Below are 17,530 nucleotides of genomic sequence, written 5' to 3' on the forward strand. Positions count from 1 at the left end.
AAACCTTTTTACCCAGACGGTGGTGACAGTCTGGAATGCAATGCCTGGGAGGATGGTGAAGGTGGGTTGCCTCACATACTTTAAAAAAAGTACCAGGATGAGCACTTGGTACGTCATAACATTCAAGGCTATGGGCCAAGTGCTGGTAAATAGCATTAGGTAGGTAGGTCAGGTGTTTCTCACGTGTCGGTGCAGACTCGATGGGCTGAAGGGCCTCTTCTGCACTGTGTGATTCTGTGAATAGTCAGATTCTGTGCTATAATTCTGTACAATTATATGGATATTGATGTGGCATTTCTTGGTCAGGTGTACACAGGGCCGTAGATAACTGATACGACAATTAGGTGGCTTTTGGAGCAGGGACAGAATTTATATGTTTAAGATCACAACAAGAATGAGCAGATGGAATGTGGGAATAGAGGAGACAATTATAAACTTAGGAATCATCTGTTAAGCTCTAAGTTGCAACGAAACTGTGATTTTGAACAACTTAAAGTAATACTGTTCAGCACCCTATGGGAACTGGCCAACAGACAGTAAACCAACAAACTGTTGTAATTTAATTTATTTATTAAGCATCAAATATCTTGAAAGATATCTTAGAACAAGAATGCATACCAGTAACTACAATAATAAATATACCACAGGCCTTCCACCCAAACCTCTAAACTTACAGCCCGATACAAATCCTGCACAATTAACAACACAACATGCTACACAGTCAGATACAATCTGCAACACAAACCCTCTCCCACCCATAGGTCCAATACATATGCTGAAGACTGATTAAAAAATTATGGTTACCTAGCTATGACGAGCTTGCGTCGCTCCTCCTCAGAATAACTCTGCAGTAAGGGAATTCCTAGAAGCCTCACTTCTTCCAGCTTAGGAAATGCTTTGAGTTTATCAATGTCATCCCATGAGCTTAGTCCTAATGGATAACAGCATTGTATTAGCATCTGCAGTATAATCAAACTTTATAACTGAATACAAACTCATAGCACCCTTTGTTAGCTCACTTCCTATGATGTTATCAGAGAATACATTACTTGGATTTAACACAAGTCAAAAAAGTGATAAAAAGGATCGTGGGGGCTTCAAAAAGGCAAATCTTGAGGTCCAAATGGCTTCCTCCCTAGAGTATTAAAAGTAGGTGAGGAAATTGCAAAAGTGCAGTCAAAGCTCTCTAAATTTTAGTTGAGCCTTTGGCTAAGAATTTTGCAAATGCTATTCCATTATATAAGGGAGGAAGCAATCTGTCAGTTTAATATTTAACACAGTTAATGGAGTCCTTCATCGGGGTAGAATGACTGAGTACTTCCAATGAATGTGAGCTGATTAAAGAGGATCAGCATGGATTTAAATTATGTCTGGCTAATCTAATTGAATTTCTTTAAATGGATTTCCAGAAAACATTTGATAGGGCTTGGCAGATTTTGGGGGAGGGGACAGAAATTATGCATAAAGGGAATATTCTCTGATTGGTACGATGTTTCCCAGGGATCTGTACTGGGATCTTAGCTTTTCACCAAAAATATTAATGATTTGGATGAAGGAAGAGTGTGTTTCATACCCAAGTTTTCGAAAAAGCCTAAGTTAGGGGGACAGTAAGTAGCGCAGATGGGAGCAGGAAGTTACTGTAGCAAATGTTCAATGTGAGCAAGCACTTACAGAGAACTCCAGATTTGGGATTCCAAATTCACAACTCATCAAAACCAGTAGGTAGCTGCAAAAAAATTAAAAAGGCTAATGGAATGTTGGTCTTTATCAAGTTTAGCTGTGAGTTCCAAAGGGTGAGGAGTGATCCAATTGAGGTATTTCAAATTATAAAATGGATTTGATAGGGTAGATATAGAGAAGCTATTTTCTCTATTAGGGAATCCAGGACAAGGGGATAGGATCTTAAAATTAAGAGCCAGGCCATTAAAGAGTAAAATAAGTAAACAGTTTGTCACACAAAGGATAATGGAAATCTGGAACACTCTCTCAAATGGCTGTGGATGCTGGAGGGTCAACTGAAATTTTCCAAGACTGACATCAACCTTTTTTCTTATTGGGCAAGTGTGTAAAGGGATGCAGGTCAAAGACGAGTAAGTGGAGTTACAGTACAGTTCAGCATGATCTGACTATATAGCGGAATAGGCTTGAGAGGCTAAATGGTCTACTCCTATTTCAATGATTCTTTTAAGATAATCACCAAAGGAATGTAGGCAAAGGTTAAGATTTTTTTTAAAAATATGCACAGCAATGTCAGGACATGGATCTAGCAGAAGCAATGGTGTATAAAGAATCCATAAACCTGATCTAACAAAGATATTCTTCTGTGAAGTACTATTTTATCATTCCATACAAGATGAAATCAATTAGAAAACATAGGCTAAATGGAGTCAGTGAGCGCTGATTTTCTAAAAGTAGGTTACAATTGACTAATTGCCAAGTTTTTAAAAAAAAATAACAGTACATAAAGGGCATTGAATTTAGAAATTTTCAGAAGTGTTACTGCGCCACTTAAAATGATTCCGGCACACCTTCTTAAAGGGAATGTCACCATGTGCTTAGATGAACAAGTGACAGAAACAAAAAGTGGAGATAATTTTTTTTGGGTAAAGATAGTGGCGTGAAGAGAAAACTTTTAATGTATATAAACAGTTTAGACTTAGCCACAGGAAGGAGGATAATAAAGTTTGCCCATTAGGGGGCGTGGCAAAATGAGGAAGAACGCAGGAGCATGAAGGTGGAATTAAACCAGTTAGTGGACTGGACAGAGAAACTGGAAGTGCAGAGAAATGTGAATTAAAACATTGAGAAAAACAATACTGAAAGAAGGTTGAGAGAGGAGGAAGAGCATAGTTGTGCAGATACACAGACAATTAAAGTTGAATACGGATAGAAAACAAAGATGGTCATCATTGGAAGAACGAAGAAAAGAACTGGAAGAATTTATTCCTGTGGAGGGTGAATAGAAGATCAAGGTCTCAAGGAGAATTCTCCAGATGATTGTGGTATACTTGTGGGTGGTCCCTACAGAAGTAAATAATATTAAGATTGAGGAATCTTATAAGAGAATTCTTAGGGGAAGTAAGAAGTAAACCCGAGTGCATAACATAGGTAGTTATAAATCCTATTGTTAAATTAATAGTACTTATTTTGTTTAAGTCTTTTATATACAATAAAGTTTTTGTTTTAAAAAAATCTTTCTGTGTAGTTCTATTGGTTAAAACAAGGTGTTCAGATTTCTTTTCAAACGTTAATGATCCCTAACTGGATCATAACAATGTGACATTTTCAGGATAAAGGATATTTTGCCTGGGTGAAGATATTACTTTCAGCACATTCAGAACTAAGCTGTTAAAGTGAAATCTTGACTCTCTCATTTTAGCTAATGCAATCTCTCACTAAACAGGAAAGAATAAAGCTGCAACACGTTCAGCAGGTATTTTGCCTATCCCAGTATTCCAAAGGACATCTTCCAGTTTTGATAAAAGGTCATCAACCTGAAACATTAACTGTTTTTATCCCACAGATGCTGCCTGACCCTTTGTTTCCAGCGTTGTTTTTATTTCAGATTTCCAGCATTCGGAGTATTGTGTTGTTATAACTCAAAGTCGACTCAAGCATGACAGAACAGAGAAATTAAGCCTATAATACAGATACATAATCATGTGTAGGAGTCTAGATGTTCCCTGCATAAACACGCACAGTATTTTGCATTTAGCATCTTTACAGTTTTCAAAAATAGTTTTATTTGTATTCCAAACACAGGCATGAAATGGTCCAATTACGCATCATACCTGAGTTATGAAGATTAATTGATCGTAGGTTTTGGAAAAGTCGTGCCAGAGTTCCCTGAGAATCTGTGATGCCGATGAGGCTGTTGTTCGCCAGGATTAATGTGTCCAGACCTGGGAACATTTGTCCAAGTTTGTGTACCTCTGCCCAGTCAGTAAGATTATTATCAGTGATATGTAGGAGTCGAAGTGATGGGTAGGAGCAGGGCGACAGTGATACTGCCTTGTAGTCATTAAAACATAGGAAGAGCTCCTCTAACCTGCAATGAAGAGGGGACAAAGAGAAACAAGAGTGCAAGAGAGAACAAGAGTGAGAGCGAAGTTAATAAAAAGAAACAGGGAGTAGACCAAAAGATAAAGGAGTGAATGAAAAAGGAGAAAGGAAGTAGAGAAATGGAAACTGTTAGTTTCACAAATATACATGATCCAGATTCACAAATTAAAACCCTTGTGAAAGTCCCTCAAAAGCCAGAAATTTGATTAAACCAGTAAACTCCAAGTTCATATAAATCACAGAACTTTTGTGTAAAAAGTTGACATTTTTCACACGTGGGACATACAAACATATAAACAAAACGCAAACAACAGTTTCTATCTGGATTAGAATCCTGAAACAAACTATTTTTAAGACAACATAATATAAGCATTTCAAACAATAAATGAAAACCAAAGGTTAGATGTAGAATGATGGGATGATTGTTTCAGACTGAAGAGGGTTTTTGTTGAGAATCCACACCTAGTTTTGGGTAACACTGGAAACATATTTTTCATTAATATAGAATTCTCCTGTTAAGTGTTGAACCAGGTTTACACTGTATTTTATACAATTATCAGGAGTAAGCATTCAAAAAATAAAATTTATGAAATCAAGCTGTTTACATTTACACTACCAGGACAGCTTACGGCTGCTGCAGGAGCCCAGAACAATTTATTAACTGTACAGAAATGAACTAACAAATTGCAGTGAACCAGGAAGAGCTAGAATACATGTTTATAACAAATATCCTTCATCACTAACAGGCATAAAATTAGATACATGAATCAAGCAATGCCATGGAACATTCCAAATTCCAAGCTGTCACTCAAGCAATCATAAGTCAGTGTTTGTATCTGCATTCAAAACCTGTAAAAAGACCCAATCACCTCCTCTACAGAGCTATAGGAGTTAATTCCCTTCATCGTTTCATAGTACAGCTGAGGGGCTGAGACTGCACTGAAACACTGCAGTGTGTCACAAAGCAGCTAAGTAAAAAGTTGACTGTCCATGCTACTATTCTGTTCATCACAATGCTTTCAAACACCAGGTGCTTGTTACAGGAGTCACTTGTGCACCTCCTTGCAACACTGCAGGAGAACTGGGAACTGATTCGCCTTCCTATTCAAGTTTGTGCACAGCAGGGAAAGGCCAGGAAGAAAAAGCGAAAGAGCAAAACAAGAAATTCTTTAAAAGGTTAAAAGACATAAAATTTGCTGCAATTAATAGTCAGGAGAATGATTTTACACAGTGGAGGCTTTAGTATTTCTGATTAATACTAAAGTTGACTCAGAAGCACTCAGTGTAAGAAAATCATTTTTAAGAGGAGGATGATGACGACATTAGATAGCGCCGCCTGAATGAGAGTGCAAGAATATCTTGCTGTCTGTAACATTACGGAACTGGTTGATGGGAGATGCACGAGACTGTTCTTGGTAGGCCAGTTCTCTGCCCTTCTTTATTATGTCTAGGGAGGTAACTCACTCATATTTAAAAGCACCAATAGTTGAAGTTGAAATAAGTAGCTACCTACCTGAATATTGCAGTTGAGGCCCATGTTTTACTCTGCACTGTGGGGACTTTTGCACACAACTAATCAGTATTTATATACCTACGCAGGCTGGTATTAGTGATGTTTCATTGTCAGGGAAGAGATAAAGGAAAGCAACAGGAAACTAGCAGCATGAAAGCATACTCATGTTACTGCACATTAGGGCAATTAGGGATGGGCAACAAATGCTGACCTTGCATCGGATGTGGGCGTTGTGGCAAGAAACCCAGTAGCTCGTATTTACCCAACACCTAGAAGGCCATTATGGGCCTAGTCAGAAACCTCTGGTTGGTTAATCAGTTAAGAACTTAAAGTTGGTAGAGTAATAAGTATTTATAACATGTGCCTGCATCCAACATACATTTGTGCATATCACAGAATCACAATGCAGAAGAGGCCATTCGGCCCATCAAGTCTGCACCATGTGAGAAACACCTGACCTACCTATCTAATCCCATTTACCAGCACTTGGCCCGCAGTCTTGAATGTTATGATGTGCCAACTGCTCATCCAGGTACTTTTTAAAGGATGTGAGGCAACCCACCTCCATCACCCTCCCAGGCAGTGCATTGCAGACCATCACCACCCTCTGGGTAAAAGTTTTTCCTCACGTCCCCCCTAAACCTCCTGCCCCTCACCTTGAACTTATGCCCCCTTGTGACTGACCCTTCAACTAAGGGGAACAGCTGCTCCCTAGCCACCCTGTCCATGCCCCTCATAATCTTGTACAACTCAATCAGGTCACCCCTCAGTCTTCTCTGTTCCAACGAAAACAACCCAAGTCTATCCAATCTCTCTTCATAACTTAAATGTTTCATCCCAGGCAACATCCTGATGAATCTCCTCTGCACCCCCTCCAGTGCAATCACATCCTTAGTTTAGAAAAATCTTTGCATAGAGTTGTTAGAACAGATATATACTGTAGGAAAGAATATAGACAAAATAAAACAAATCAAAAAAGCATCTGCTCATTTTCCTGAGGCATACAAAACATAATTGTACCAGACAAACACCTCATATCGAAGTGGTGTCCAGACATTTTTCTTCAAACACTGACATCTAGAGGCGGAATATTGTAGTTCAAAAAAGAAAGCCTCCCGTACAACACAATAGAAAACATTGGAATAAATAAAACACACTTATCGCCGAAAGAGAAAGTACATTTCTAAAGAATCTTCGTCTATATTTAAAAAGAGGGACAGGGAGTTAGATAGGGAAACAGAGCCAAGCAGAGGGCAATGGGAGGAGTGGGGGGAGCAAAAGAGGGCAGAGCTTTTGGAGGTTTTGGAGGGGGGTGCGGGGGGAGAAAAGAGGGGTGTGGAGAACAGAGTTAGAAGGCAGGCAGTACAGGGTGATACAGCTTCAGGGAACAGGAAACAGTGGTGCAAACGCAGAGCAGAAAGAAATTTACATAAATACAAAGTTGAGGAAAGTGTTTGCTGGGTGAAAAATTACATTAATTGGCTGCAGGTGAATGAAAAACAGATCAGAAAGAATAAAGGCTGAGAGGATGGAGGGGCCAAATAACAGTTAGATATTTGGTTGACAATTGGGATTTTCAGTTTGAAACTGAGAAAGACGATAAAGGAGAAAAGGAGCGGAATAAATGGGAGGGAAGTGAAAGATTTAGGGACAAACATGCATTAGCTCAGAGTTCCTACCCTAGTAATTCCTGCAGCAAAGTGTGAATAGTTTCCCATGAAACCTTAGTGTTGTTGAGGACGAGTCTCTGTATTCGGGAGAATGAGGCAGCACAAGTCGAGTCTAAGCTGGCCTCGGTCAGAGGATTCGAGGTGAGGTTCAGAAATGTCAGCTTAGCGAGATTTGACACAATTTTACTGATCTGCAAAACACAAAAGGGCAGAGTAGCAGAAGACAGTGTCAGAAACATGAAGTGGCTTGTGATTAATTGATCTCTATCAAAGGACAGGGTATGTTGAACAAATTACCGAGCCAACAATGATGTGATAAAGCTCCAAGCACCACTTCTTTGCCACTACTGCCTTTTGGGGTGCAGAAGCTACCCGTCTCCCCACAATGGGCCATCGATGTAAGGATAGGGGTTTAGGACACGGTTCGGAAGTTTGGATTGCATTGCTAGTTGATATTTCTGGTTGCTCACAATAGTGTATTAGTGACTGTAGCCTGTTTCTGGTAATTTATTTTGATCCAACTTTTCAAAAAAGGCAAATCGTTTCATACATTTTCTGCCACAGATAAATGCCCCTGATCTAAATGCAAATTGTAAACCAATGACTTTCTCCTCAACCTTTGTTGTCCCAATTTACAAGCATGTTGCCATTACCTTCCTACTCCCGATTCCTCCCTATGTTCTCAATCTGATGCCCATTCTTTTCAAAGCCTTGACAACTTTGTCACAATTGAGCTTCATGTCCATTTCTCCCCATCACTCCTTAATTCCCTTCAATCTGTTTTCATCCCTGTTCTCAGCACCAGGCCTACCCTGGCTAAAGTCACCAGCGATATCCTTGTGATTTAAATGTATCATACTAGGTTCATCCTCGACATTAGTCTATAATGTAGAACAGTGTTAAATGTGTTATTAAGAAATCTAGGTAGATAATATACACTATCTCCCACATCTATTAAGTCTCTCATCTCCAAAGAAATCTAGTAAATTAATCAAGTACAACCCCTGCTCCTGAAACCATATCGATCCGCTCAGATTAGCTCATATCCTACTGAATGCTCTCTTGTAATCCCTCGATGTGTTCAAGTACTTTCTGGAGGTAAGGCTTAAAATGTCTATTTGATGATTCATCCTTCACAATCATAGAATGATTACAGCACAGGAGGCAGCCATTTGGTCCATCGTGTCCACGTCGGTACCCTGCAAGACCAATTCTGTTAGTCCCACTCCTCTTTTCTTTCCCCGTGGCCCTTGCTTTTGTATTCTATGCCTCTATTTATAAAGCCCAGGATCCGGTGTATCTTTTTTAACCACTTTCTCAACCTGTCCCGGCACCTTCAATAATTTATGCATATATACCTCAGGTCCATCTGCTCCTGCATGCCCTTTAGAATTCTACTGTTTTGTTCAGATTGCCTCTTCTCATTCTTCTTATTAAAATGCATCACTTTGCACTCTTCTGCATTAAATTTCAACCACCACATATCCACCCATCTGTTTATGTACTCCCCCACCCCGTTTTGAAGCTGGGAGTCACATTTACTATTTTTCAGTCTGCTGGGTTTTGACCCAAGGTCAATAAATTCTGAAATATATCCACAAGAGAATTTGCACTTGCGAGGAGCCTCACCTTACCTTGAGCTTTAACAACTTCCCCAACAAGTCCTTTAATGATGTCAGTTTAAACTGTACCCCCAATACCTGTCAATTTTCCCCTATTTCTTTTGTGAACACTATTGAATAATAAAGGTTAAATATTTCAGCAATTTCACTATCTTTGGTCACTATTTCTCAATTCTGTTTTTAATTGTCCAATCCCTCTTTGGTTTTGGCTTTTGGTCTAAAAGGCACACAATATTTATTCGCAGTTGTTTGGTTATACAGAACTGGAGTATTCCTTAAAAAAGAGGTGTCAAAGCTTTTTGCCTTGCAGTCAGCAGGACGCTTTGCAAGGGGAAAACAACAATTTATACTGTATGTGAAGGGGATGCTGACTGGTTGGCAAAGAATGGCTGTCACTTACTTTGTTTAGCTGATAAAGGTGCAATGTGTGTATATGTTCTTTTTGCCTGCAAAGAACAGGATCTTGTGTGTTAATATATGTAGCTTCCAGTACATGCAAATGTACCACACTGCTGGTCACACTATGCAGTCACACTGCACCCGTTTCAGCTAAACAAAATAAGTGATAGCCATTCGCTGGCATATTCCTCAGGGTCAAGCTGCCTGGTTTAAATTTCAAACAATGCTTAGCAATTAACTGTCAATCGCCACAGGTGGTGATTCCACGGCATTCTCCATGGCAATTCTACCAGAGTCCATTTACCAATCTATCAGCACTCTCGTCACATACATGCAAATTGTTGTTTTCCCCTTATATTGGTATTCTCGCAAAGTATCTTGATAAGTATAAGATGAAAAGCTTTGACAGGTTTCTTTTTTTCAGCAATATTTAGTAGTCACCAAAGACACTTCTTGGCCAGAATCTCTTTCATCAGCCACCCAGTGAGGTTTTGCATGATTGGTCTGATGGCACTGTCTTAAAAGGGATCAGCAGCAGTCTGACTTTGAGTTTTGTGATATTTTGGTTGTAAGTCCTTTGTGATGTCTAGCTAGAAGAGACAGTAAGCTCCTGTCTGGAATTGCCTCATCCTTTTGGATTTTCAACTGCTTTTTAGTTTAATACAAGCTAAGAACATGATGCAAATATCTACACCAAATTTTACAAAGTTTTAAAAATTGGAAAATGTGATTAGCAAACATTTCTTTCACTTAAATATTTTGTGCACCAGTACTCCTTACAAGTAAGCAAAGTCTGGCTTTTACACTTCAGTTTTTAAAGGTTTTTGCAAAGGTCAGTTAGACATTTTGTCTCACTTGTAGAGGCACGAGACATTTTTGTTGCAAACAATAATATATTTGTATTGGTCACTGAATGACCAGAGACCCAACCACCAAGAGCAAGAAAGAAAGGGTAATGCAGAAGGTCTAAATTTCATGTGGCATTCCAACTTCTTTTGTTTATTTGCACTTTGTCCTCACCTGCTTTTATAACTCCGCATATGCTTTTTTCTAATGATTGCTTTATAGAATGTAATTGGTCTCTTGATTGCACTAGAGTATGGTCAGCAGCCAAGCCTGAAAATAGCTTTTGAACCTTAAGAGTTAATTTTGCTTTTGATTGTATTACATGTTATAAAAGGTTATCTGCATTTCACTTCCTATGAGTCAGCCAATGTAGGTCAGTGCCAATAATCTACAAATTGTGATGGACTTGAAGAAGTTAATACACATTCAAAACGGAGGCTTTGAGCTTAAATGTGGGAAGATGGGTGACAACATGGATGGTTGAGAGGGACTTCCATGGGGCTAAGACAGCCAAAAGCTCTAACAAGGAAAGGGAACGAGAAAGGAACTAGGTAAAGGAGTTTATTTCCAGTACAGTTTATGAAACTAAGGAGTCCATCGGAAAAGTTGAGCCTGGGGATGACAAAAACTTTATCTTATGCATAAGTTCCTCAATGCTTCGGTAATTTACGCAATGAGCAGGTCTGTATTCGGTCTCACAGACCAGCTAGGTTCCTGGTTCAGTTTCTGGTCTGTGGCAAGCTAGTTGGTTTGAAATATGCTGATAGGGTTAATATAATTGGCCTCAGCACCTGAGTTTGAAGAGAAAAATCTCAAAGTTCCTGCTTCTAATCATATCCAGTGATTGCTGCTGGGAGGGTTTGTATGAACATTAAATGAAGACAGAATTGAGCTTATTTGTGAAGCCACTGTGCTGGCCGACACTCTCATAAACGATGATTATTGGGACAAGGCACCAGGTGAAAACAGTTCTGAAGAAGGGAATCCGCATTCAAAATATTAGCTTGCTGATTTTTTCCACAAATGCTGACTGATTTGCTGCTTTTTCCAATATTTTCTGTTTTGTATGACAACTATTGCCTTGGAATTACATACCACCAAGGAGCCCGTGTTTGTAGGAAAGGAGGGAAGCATGGAAAAACAAAGAACAAAAACAGAGCTACAGAGTGAAAAAAAAAACAGGGGAAAGGAAAAGATGATTAATTTCAGGACCAAAATTTTTAAGTGCACTGGCAACTTTCTAGGGAAATAGTCTATGAGTGATACAACCACATTTAGACATGGTGTGTCGAACCTACCATTTGTGCTTAGTAATTCTTGGTTCATAACCTATTTACCTCGTACCAGTCTTGTAGATTGTTATCAGACAGGTCGAGTTCAGAGACATGCGAGCAGAAGGCAGCAATATCACTTTCCCTTCCAGCTGTGGTAATACCACAACCATCCAGCACAAGTATAGTTGGGAGATTCAGACGTGCTAAAGGAAATGAAAAAAATAAATTGATTCAGATTAATTCTGAACAGAAATGAATGCAAACAACCTGTAGAAACAGGTCATTAGTGAGATGATATACCCATCCTTATTTGCTACTTGCGTGGGAAAGCAATGAACGGGAAAGTAAAGCAACTTGAAGGTTTTACTTGCCTTCAAATATTAGCAGAAGCTGCCAGCAAGAGAATTACTTATCATTTCAAGCTTATTACAACAATGCTGACAACCAAAAAGTACATAAGAGATGCAAGGGACCAATGCTAAGGTATCAGCACATGAACAGGTGTATTTATTTACATTTCAGAAAGCACATTTTTCAATGCCAATGCATTAGGTAGGCAGTCAAAAAGTTTGGGATGGGTTAAAATGAGTGAGAAATCCCATGGGATTTTCCTATCCAACCCCATTTTTTTAGTTTCTGTATTTTAGTAGTAGCAAACTGGTCACAGCTAGCAAGTAGGCATCTGAGGTGAGTTTGAGAGCAAATATAAAGTTTCATTTACCTTTCAAGGGTGAGCCCTGTGGCCCTGCAGAGATATGGATGCCAATGCCCATTCCTCGTCGATATGGGAAGTTTTCTGGGCTGTACTTCTCACAAATAACCTCAACAAAACTACGTCCACGGGTATGACTCATCTTCTAAATGGAAACAGTAATCTGCAGATTGTAAAGGTACAAGAGACACTGTTAAAGATATTTCTGTCCAAACTGATTAATGGAACAGAGGCACAATTTAAGAGCCAAAATTACCAATTTAATATTTAAAATGCTGCATATTGATCTGTCATATTTGTGACTGGGTGTAAGCACTATTCATCAATTCAAAATATTAAAAATCATGCAATGTGTTCTTTGAACTCAAAGGCATTAAATTGGAGATTAAGCACAGAATTTCTAACCAGTCGATACAGTGCAGATACTTAGCCATAATGCTGATTGTGTTCTCTCTTTAGCACGCTGCAGGATCCCTTAATAAAAGCAACTGGGTGTCACTGTGTAAATTTTATTTTAACCATGCATATTAAATGGGAATTTATGATCTTAAACAAGCAATATAAATGTTAACAATTTATTTCACTGTGCGCAAGTAGAAAGTAAAAAAAAAATCTGAAACTATTAATTGCAGTCAGTCCAATTTCATTTAATATTTTAAGCCATAAATTACTAAAGGAATTGTTTACCTTGAAAATGAATTTCACATTTGCATAATTAACCCTATGACAGGACATGTTCAATATATTATAAATGTCCAGTAGAAGAGTTTGCATACTGAAAAAATTTCAATTCAATAAAATGTGTGCAAACAGAAAACACTAACTTGGAGGTACTGATACGGTCTTGAAAATAATCAGATACTACCAAATCAGGTGCACCTGAGCTCTGGCAAGGGAGTCCTAGACGACAGAAGGAGCTGATATGAGGTGACCATACATTAGTTACCCTTCTTTAATAGCAAGAAACCTACAGCCATGCAAATCTAGAGCTTTCAACATTGGAATGACATTTCTCTATCAACATAACCTCTGTTCCCTCATTTGCTTATCTAACTTCCTTTAAATTCACCTATACTATTCCCTATAGTATATACTTTCTGATAGCGAGTACCAAGTTCTCACTATTCTTTGGGTGAAGAAGTTTCTCCTGAATTCACTGTTTATCATCTTGATGGCCATCTTATACTGATGACATCTACTTTTGTCTTTCCCTACAAATGGAAAAACTCTACCTAAAAATAACTGTCATGATTTTAAAGACCTCTATTAAATCTCCCCTTAACTTTCTCATTTCAAGAAGAGACCCACAGGCTCACAGCCAATTAGCTCTGAGTGTACAGTCATTTGTCATCGTCGTTGACATCCTTCCATCTAAGAAAGATGGCGGACATGCAGCAAATCCTTTGGGGATTGCGTAACTTCATGTGGTGCATGGCTGAAGAGACAATTGGTATGAGGCTGGTTATGTCACAAGTGCCACATGTGAAGTGGTGATCAGGTGTAACTGTGGGTTCTCTTTTTTAGCATTGGTGTATGTTGCCAAGACACCAATCATAATGATGGCATATGCTGGCCCACAAGTAATGCTGCCATTTTCATTGGTCATTGGCTAGCACAAAAATCAATGTTTTAGGGCCTTCATGCCACACTTGCAAGCATCATTGAAGTGGAGCTTTAGACATCACACTGGTCTTCTGGCTCCAGCTATCACGCCACACAGAAAATCTTTGAGAATAAGTCCATCCTCCATACATGCCTAAGCCAGCTAAGTCACCTCCGCTTAAAGAGTGCAACATACTTGGGAGATTTGCCGTTGAGGAGACTGCCACATTCATGATTTTGTCCTTTGTGAGATGCTGAAATTTTAAAAAATTCATTCATGGTATGTGGGCTTCGTTAGCTAGGCCAGCATTTATTGCCCGTCCCTAGTTGCCCTTGAAAAGGTGGTGGTGAGCTGCCTGCTTGAACCGTTGCAGTCCATGTGGTGTAGGTACACCCACAGTGCTGTTAGACAGGGAGTTCCAGGATTTTGACCCAGCAACTGTTAAGGAATGGCGAAATGTTTCCAAGTCAGGATGTTGAGTGACTTGGAGGGGAACTTCCAGGTGATGGTGTTCCCAGCTATCTGTTGCCCTTGTCCTTCTAGATGGTAGTGGGTTTGGAAGGTGCTGTCTAAGGATCCTTGGTTAGTTCCTGCAGTGCAACTTGTAGATGGTACACACTGCTGCTGCTGCTGGGTGTCAGTGGAGGAGGGAGTGAATGTTTGTGGATGTGGTGCCAAACAAGCGGGCTTCTTTGTCCAGGATGGTGCCAAGCTTCGAGTGCTGTGGGAGCTACACTCATCCAGGCAAGTGTGGAGTATTCCATCACATTCCTGACTTGTGCCTTGTAGATGGTGGACAGGCTTTGGGGAGTCAGAAGGTGGGTTACTCATCGCAGGATTCCTAGCCTCTGACCTGCTCTTGTAGCCACAGTATTTATATGGCTAGTCCAGTTCAGTTTTTGGTCAACAGTAACCCCTCAGGATGCTGATAGTAGGGGATTCAGTGATGGTAATGCCATGAAGCATCAGGGGGTGATGATTAGGTTCTCTCTTGTTGGAGATGGTCATTGCCTGGCATCTGTGTGGCGTGAATGTTACTTGCCACTTGTCAGCCCAAGCCTGGATATTGTCCAGTTCTTGTAGCATTTGGACATGGACTGCTTCAGTGTGAGGAGTTGCAAATGGAGAACATTGTGCAATCATCAACAAAATTCCCACTTCTGACCTTATGATGGAAGGAAGGAAGATGAAGTAGCTGAAAATGGTTGAGCTGAGGATACTACCTTGAGGAACTCCTGCAGCGATGTCCTGGAGCTGAAATTAAAGACCTCCAACAACCACAACCATCTTCCTTTGTGCTAGTTATGACTCCAACCAGCAGGGAGTTTTCCCCGATTCCCAATGGATTCAGTTTTGCTAGGGCTTATTGATGCCACTTGGTCAAATGCGGCATTGATGTTAAGGGGAGTCACTCTCACCTCATCTTGGGAGTTCAGCTCCTTTGTCCAAGTTTGAACCAAGGCTTTAATGAGGTCAGGAGTTGAGTGGCCCTGGCAGAATCCAAACTGGGCGTCAGTGAGTAGGTTATTGCGAAGCAACAACAAAAACAAAAATACCTGGAAAAACTCAGCAGGTCTGGCAGCATCTGTGGAGAGGAGCACAGTTAACGTTTCGAGTCCGTATGACCCTTCAACAGAACTAAGTAAAAATAGAAGAGAGGTGAAATATAAACTGGTTTAAGGTGGGGATGGGAGAAGAAGAGCTAGATAGAGGGCCAGTGATAGATGGAGATAACCAAAAGATGTCACAGATAAAAGGCCAAAGAGATGTTGAAGGTAGTGATATTATCTAAAGGAATGTGCTAATTAAGGGTAGAAAGCAGGATGAGCAAGGTACAGATAGCCTGGTGGGGGTGGGGTGGGGGGGGGGAGGGATCGAAATAGGCTAAAAGGTAGAGATAAAACAATGGATGGAAATACACTTAAAAAAGGGGGAAAATCAGAAAGGGGGTGGGGATGGAGGAGAGAGTTCATGATCTAAAATTGTTGAACATAACAAATCTCATTCAAAGGGTCATTCGGACTCGAAACGTTAACTGTGCTCCTATCCGCAGATGCTGCCAGACCTGCTGAGTTTTTCCAGGTATTTTTGTTTTTGATTTCCAGCATCTGCAGTTTTTTGTTTTTATAGCGAAGCAAGTGCCGCTTGTCAGCACTATTGATGACCCATTTTGTTTCTTTACTGATGATGGGGAGTAGATTGATGGGATTGGTTGGGTTGGATTTGTACTTTTTGTTAGGACGTACCTGGGCAATTTTCCACATAGCTGAGTAGATGCCAGTACTGTAGCTGTACTGGAACTGCTTGGCTAGAGGCGCGGTAAGTCCTACAGTACAAGTCTTCAGTGTTATTGCTGGAATATTGTCAGGGCCCATAACCTTTGAAGTATCCAGTGCCTTGATATCACATGAGTGAATCGAATTGGCTGAAGACTAGCACCTGTGAAGCTGGAGACCTCCGGAGGAGGCCGAGATGGATCATCCACTCAACACTTCCCGACTGATGATCGTAGCAAATGCTTCAGCCTTATCTTTTGCACTGATGTGCTGGGCTCTTCCATCATCGAGGATGGGGATATTTGTGGAGCCTCCTGCTCCAGTGAGTTGTTTAATTATCCACCACCATTCACGACTGGGCATGGCAGGACTGCAGAGTTTGTATCTGATCCACTGGTTGTGGGGTTGTTTAACCCTATCACTTGCTACTTATGTTTGGCATGCAAGTAGACCTGTGTTGTAGCTTCGCCAGGTTGACACCTCATTTTTAGGTATGCCTGGTGCTGCTGTCCTCCTGCACTCTTCATTGTACCAAGGTTGATCCCCTGGCTTGATGATAATGGTAGATGCGGGGTATGCTGGGTCATGAGGTTAGATTGTGGTTGTATACAATTCTGCTGCTGATGATGGCCCACAGCACCTCATGGATGCCCAGTCCTGAGTTGCTAGATTCATTTGAAATTTATGCCATTTAGCACAGTGGTAGTGCCACACAAAACGATGGAAGGTATCCTCAATGTGAAGGTGGGACTTGGTCTCAACAATGATTGTGCGGTGGTCACTCCTACCAATATTGTCATGGACAGATGCATCTGCACAGGCAGGTTGGTGAGGATGAGGTCAAGTATGTTTTTCCCTCTTGTTGGTTCCCTCACTACCTTCCGCAGACCCAGTCTAGCAGCTATGTCATTTAGGACTCGGCCACTCTTGGTGATGGACATTGAAGCTCCCCACCCAGAGTACATTCTGTGCCCTTGCCACTCTCAATTCTTCCTCCAAGTGGTGTTCAACATGGAGGAGCACTGATTCATCAGCTGAGGGAGAGTGGTACATGGTAATCAGCAAGAGGTTTCCTTGCCCATGTTTGGCCTGATGCCACAAGACTTCATGAGGTCTGGAGTCGTTGTTGAGGACTCCCAGGGCAATTCCCTGCACTGGAAACAGTGAAAATGAAAGTTGAGCTTCCTTTCTCGTTGGCTGTCACGTTTCACAGGACAATAATTTGACGTTCAGAAAGAAGTTTATTGACCTGAAACATTAATTCTGTTCCCCCTCCACAGATACTGCCAGGTCTGCTGAGTATTTCCAGCATTTTGTTATAATTTCAGATTTCCAACATCAGCAGTATTCTGCTTTTCTCATTAATCAGCATCTTGGCCCCAAGAATCAGCTCGATGTTATTCCACGCAAGTTTCCTGAGTTGGCCAAAGGTAGCTGCTTTCCCCAAGTGTATATTGAGTTTTGTACCAAGAGACAGATTGGTAGGTCATTGTGGCTCCCATGCCCAGAAGGGTGTTATTTCAAGCAATTAATGGTAAAAGATGTGACACCAT

The 17,530-nt window shown here is 40.5% G+C and overlaps 1 protein-coding gene across 2 annotated transcripts in view; it reads right to left on the reverse strand.

The window, feature by feature from the left end:
* tbcelb (tubulin folding cofactor E-like b) overlaps nt 1-17,530 on the reverse strand; it is a 57,240-nt gene that overhangs the window by 31,884 nt on the left and 7,826 nt on the right. For both annotated transcript variants that reach the window (XR_005941370.1, XM_041174190.1), the window contains exons 2-6: nt 12,108-12,261; nt 11,450-11,589; nt 7,255-7,436; nt 3,792-4,048; nt 805-931 (exon numbers count right to left, since the gene is read on the reverse strand). Coding sequence is in view for 1 of the 2 variants with exons in the window: in XM_041174190.1 (XP_041030124.1) it covers nt 805-931; nt 3,792-4,048; nt 7,255-7,436; nt 11,450-11,589; nt 12,108-12,240 (839 nt within the window). In the remaining variant the exon portion in view is untranslated. The remainder of the gene's footprint in view (nt 1-804; nt 932-3,791; nt 4,049-7,254; nt 7,437-11,449; nt 11,590-12,107; nt 12,262-17,530) is intronic.

Source organism: Carcharodon carcharias, chromosome 25, assembly GCF_017639515.1.
Source record: "Carcharodon carcharias isolate sCarCar2 chromosome 25, sCarCar2.pri, whole genome shotgun sequence".
NCBI lineage: Eukaryota > Metazoa > Chordata > Chondrichthyes > Lamniformes > Lamnidae > Carcharodon > Carcharodon carcharias.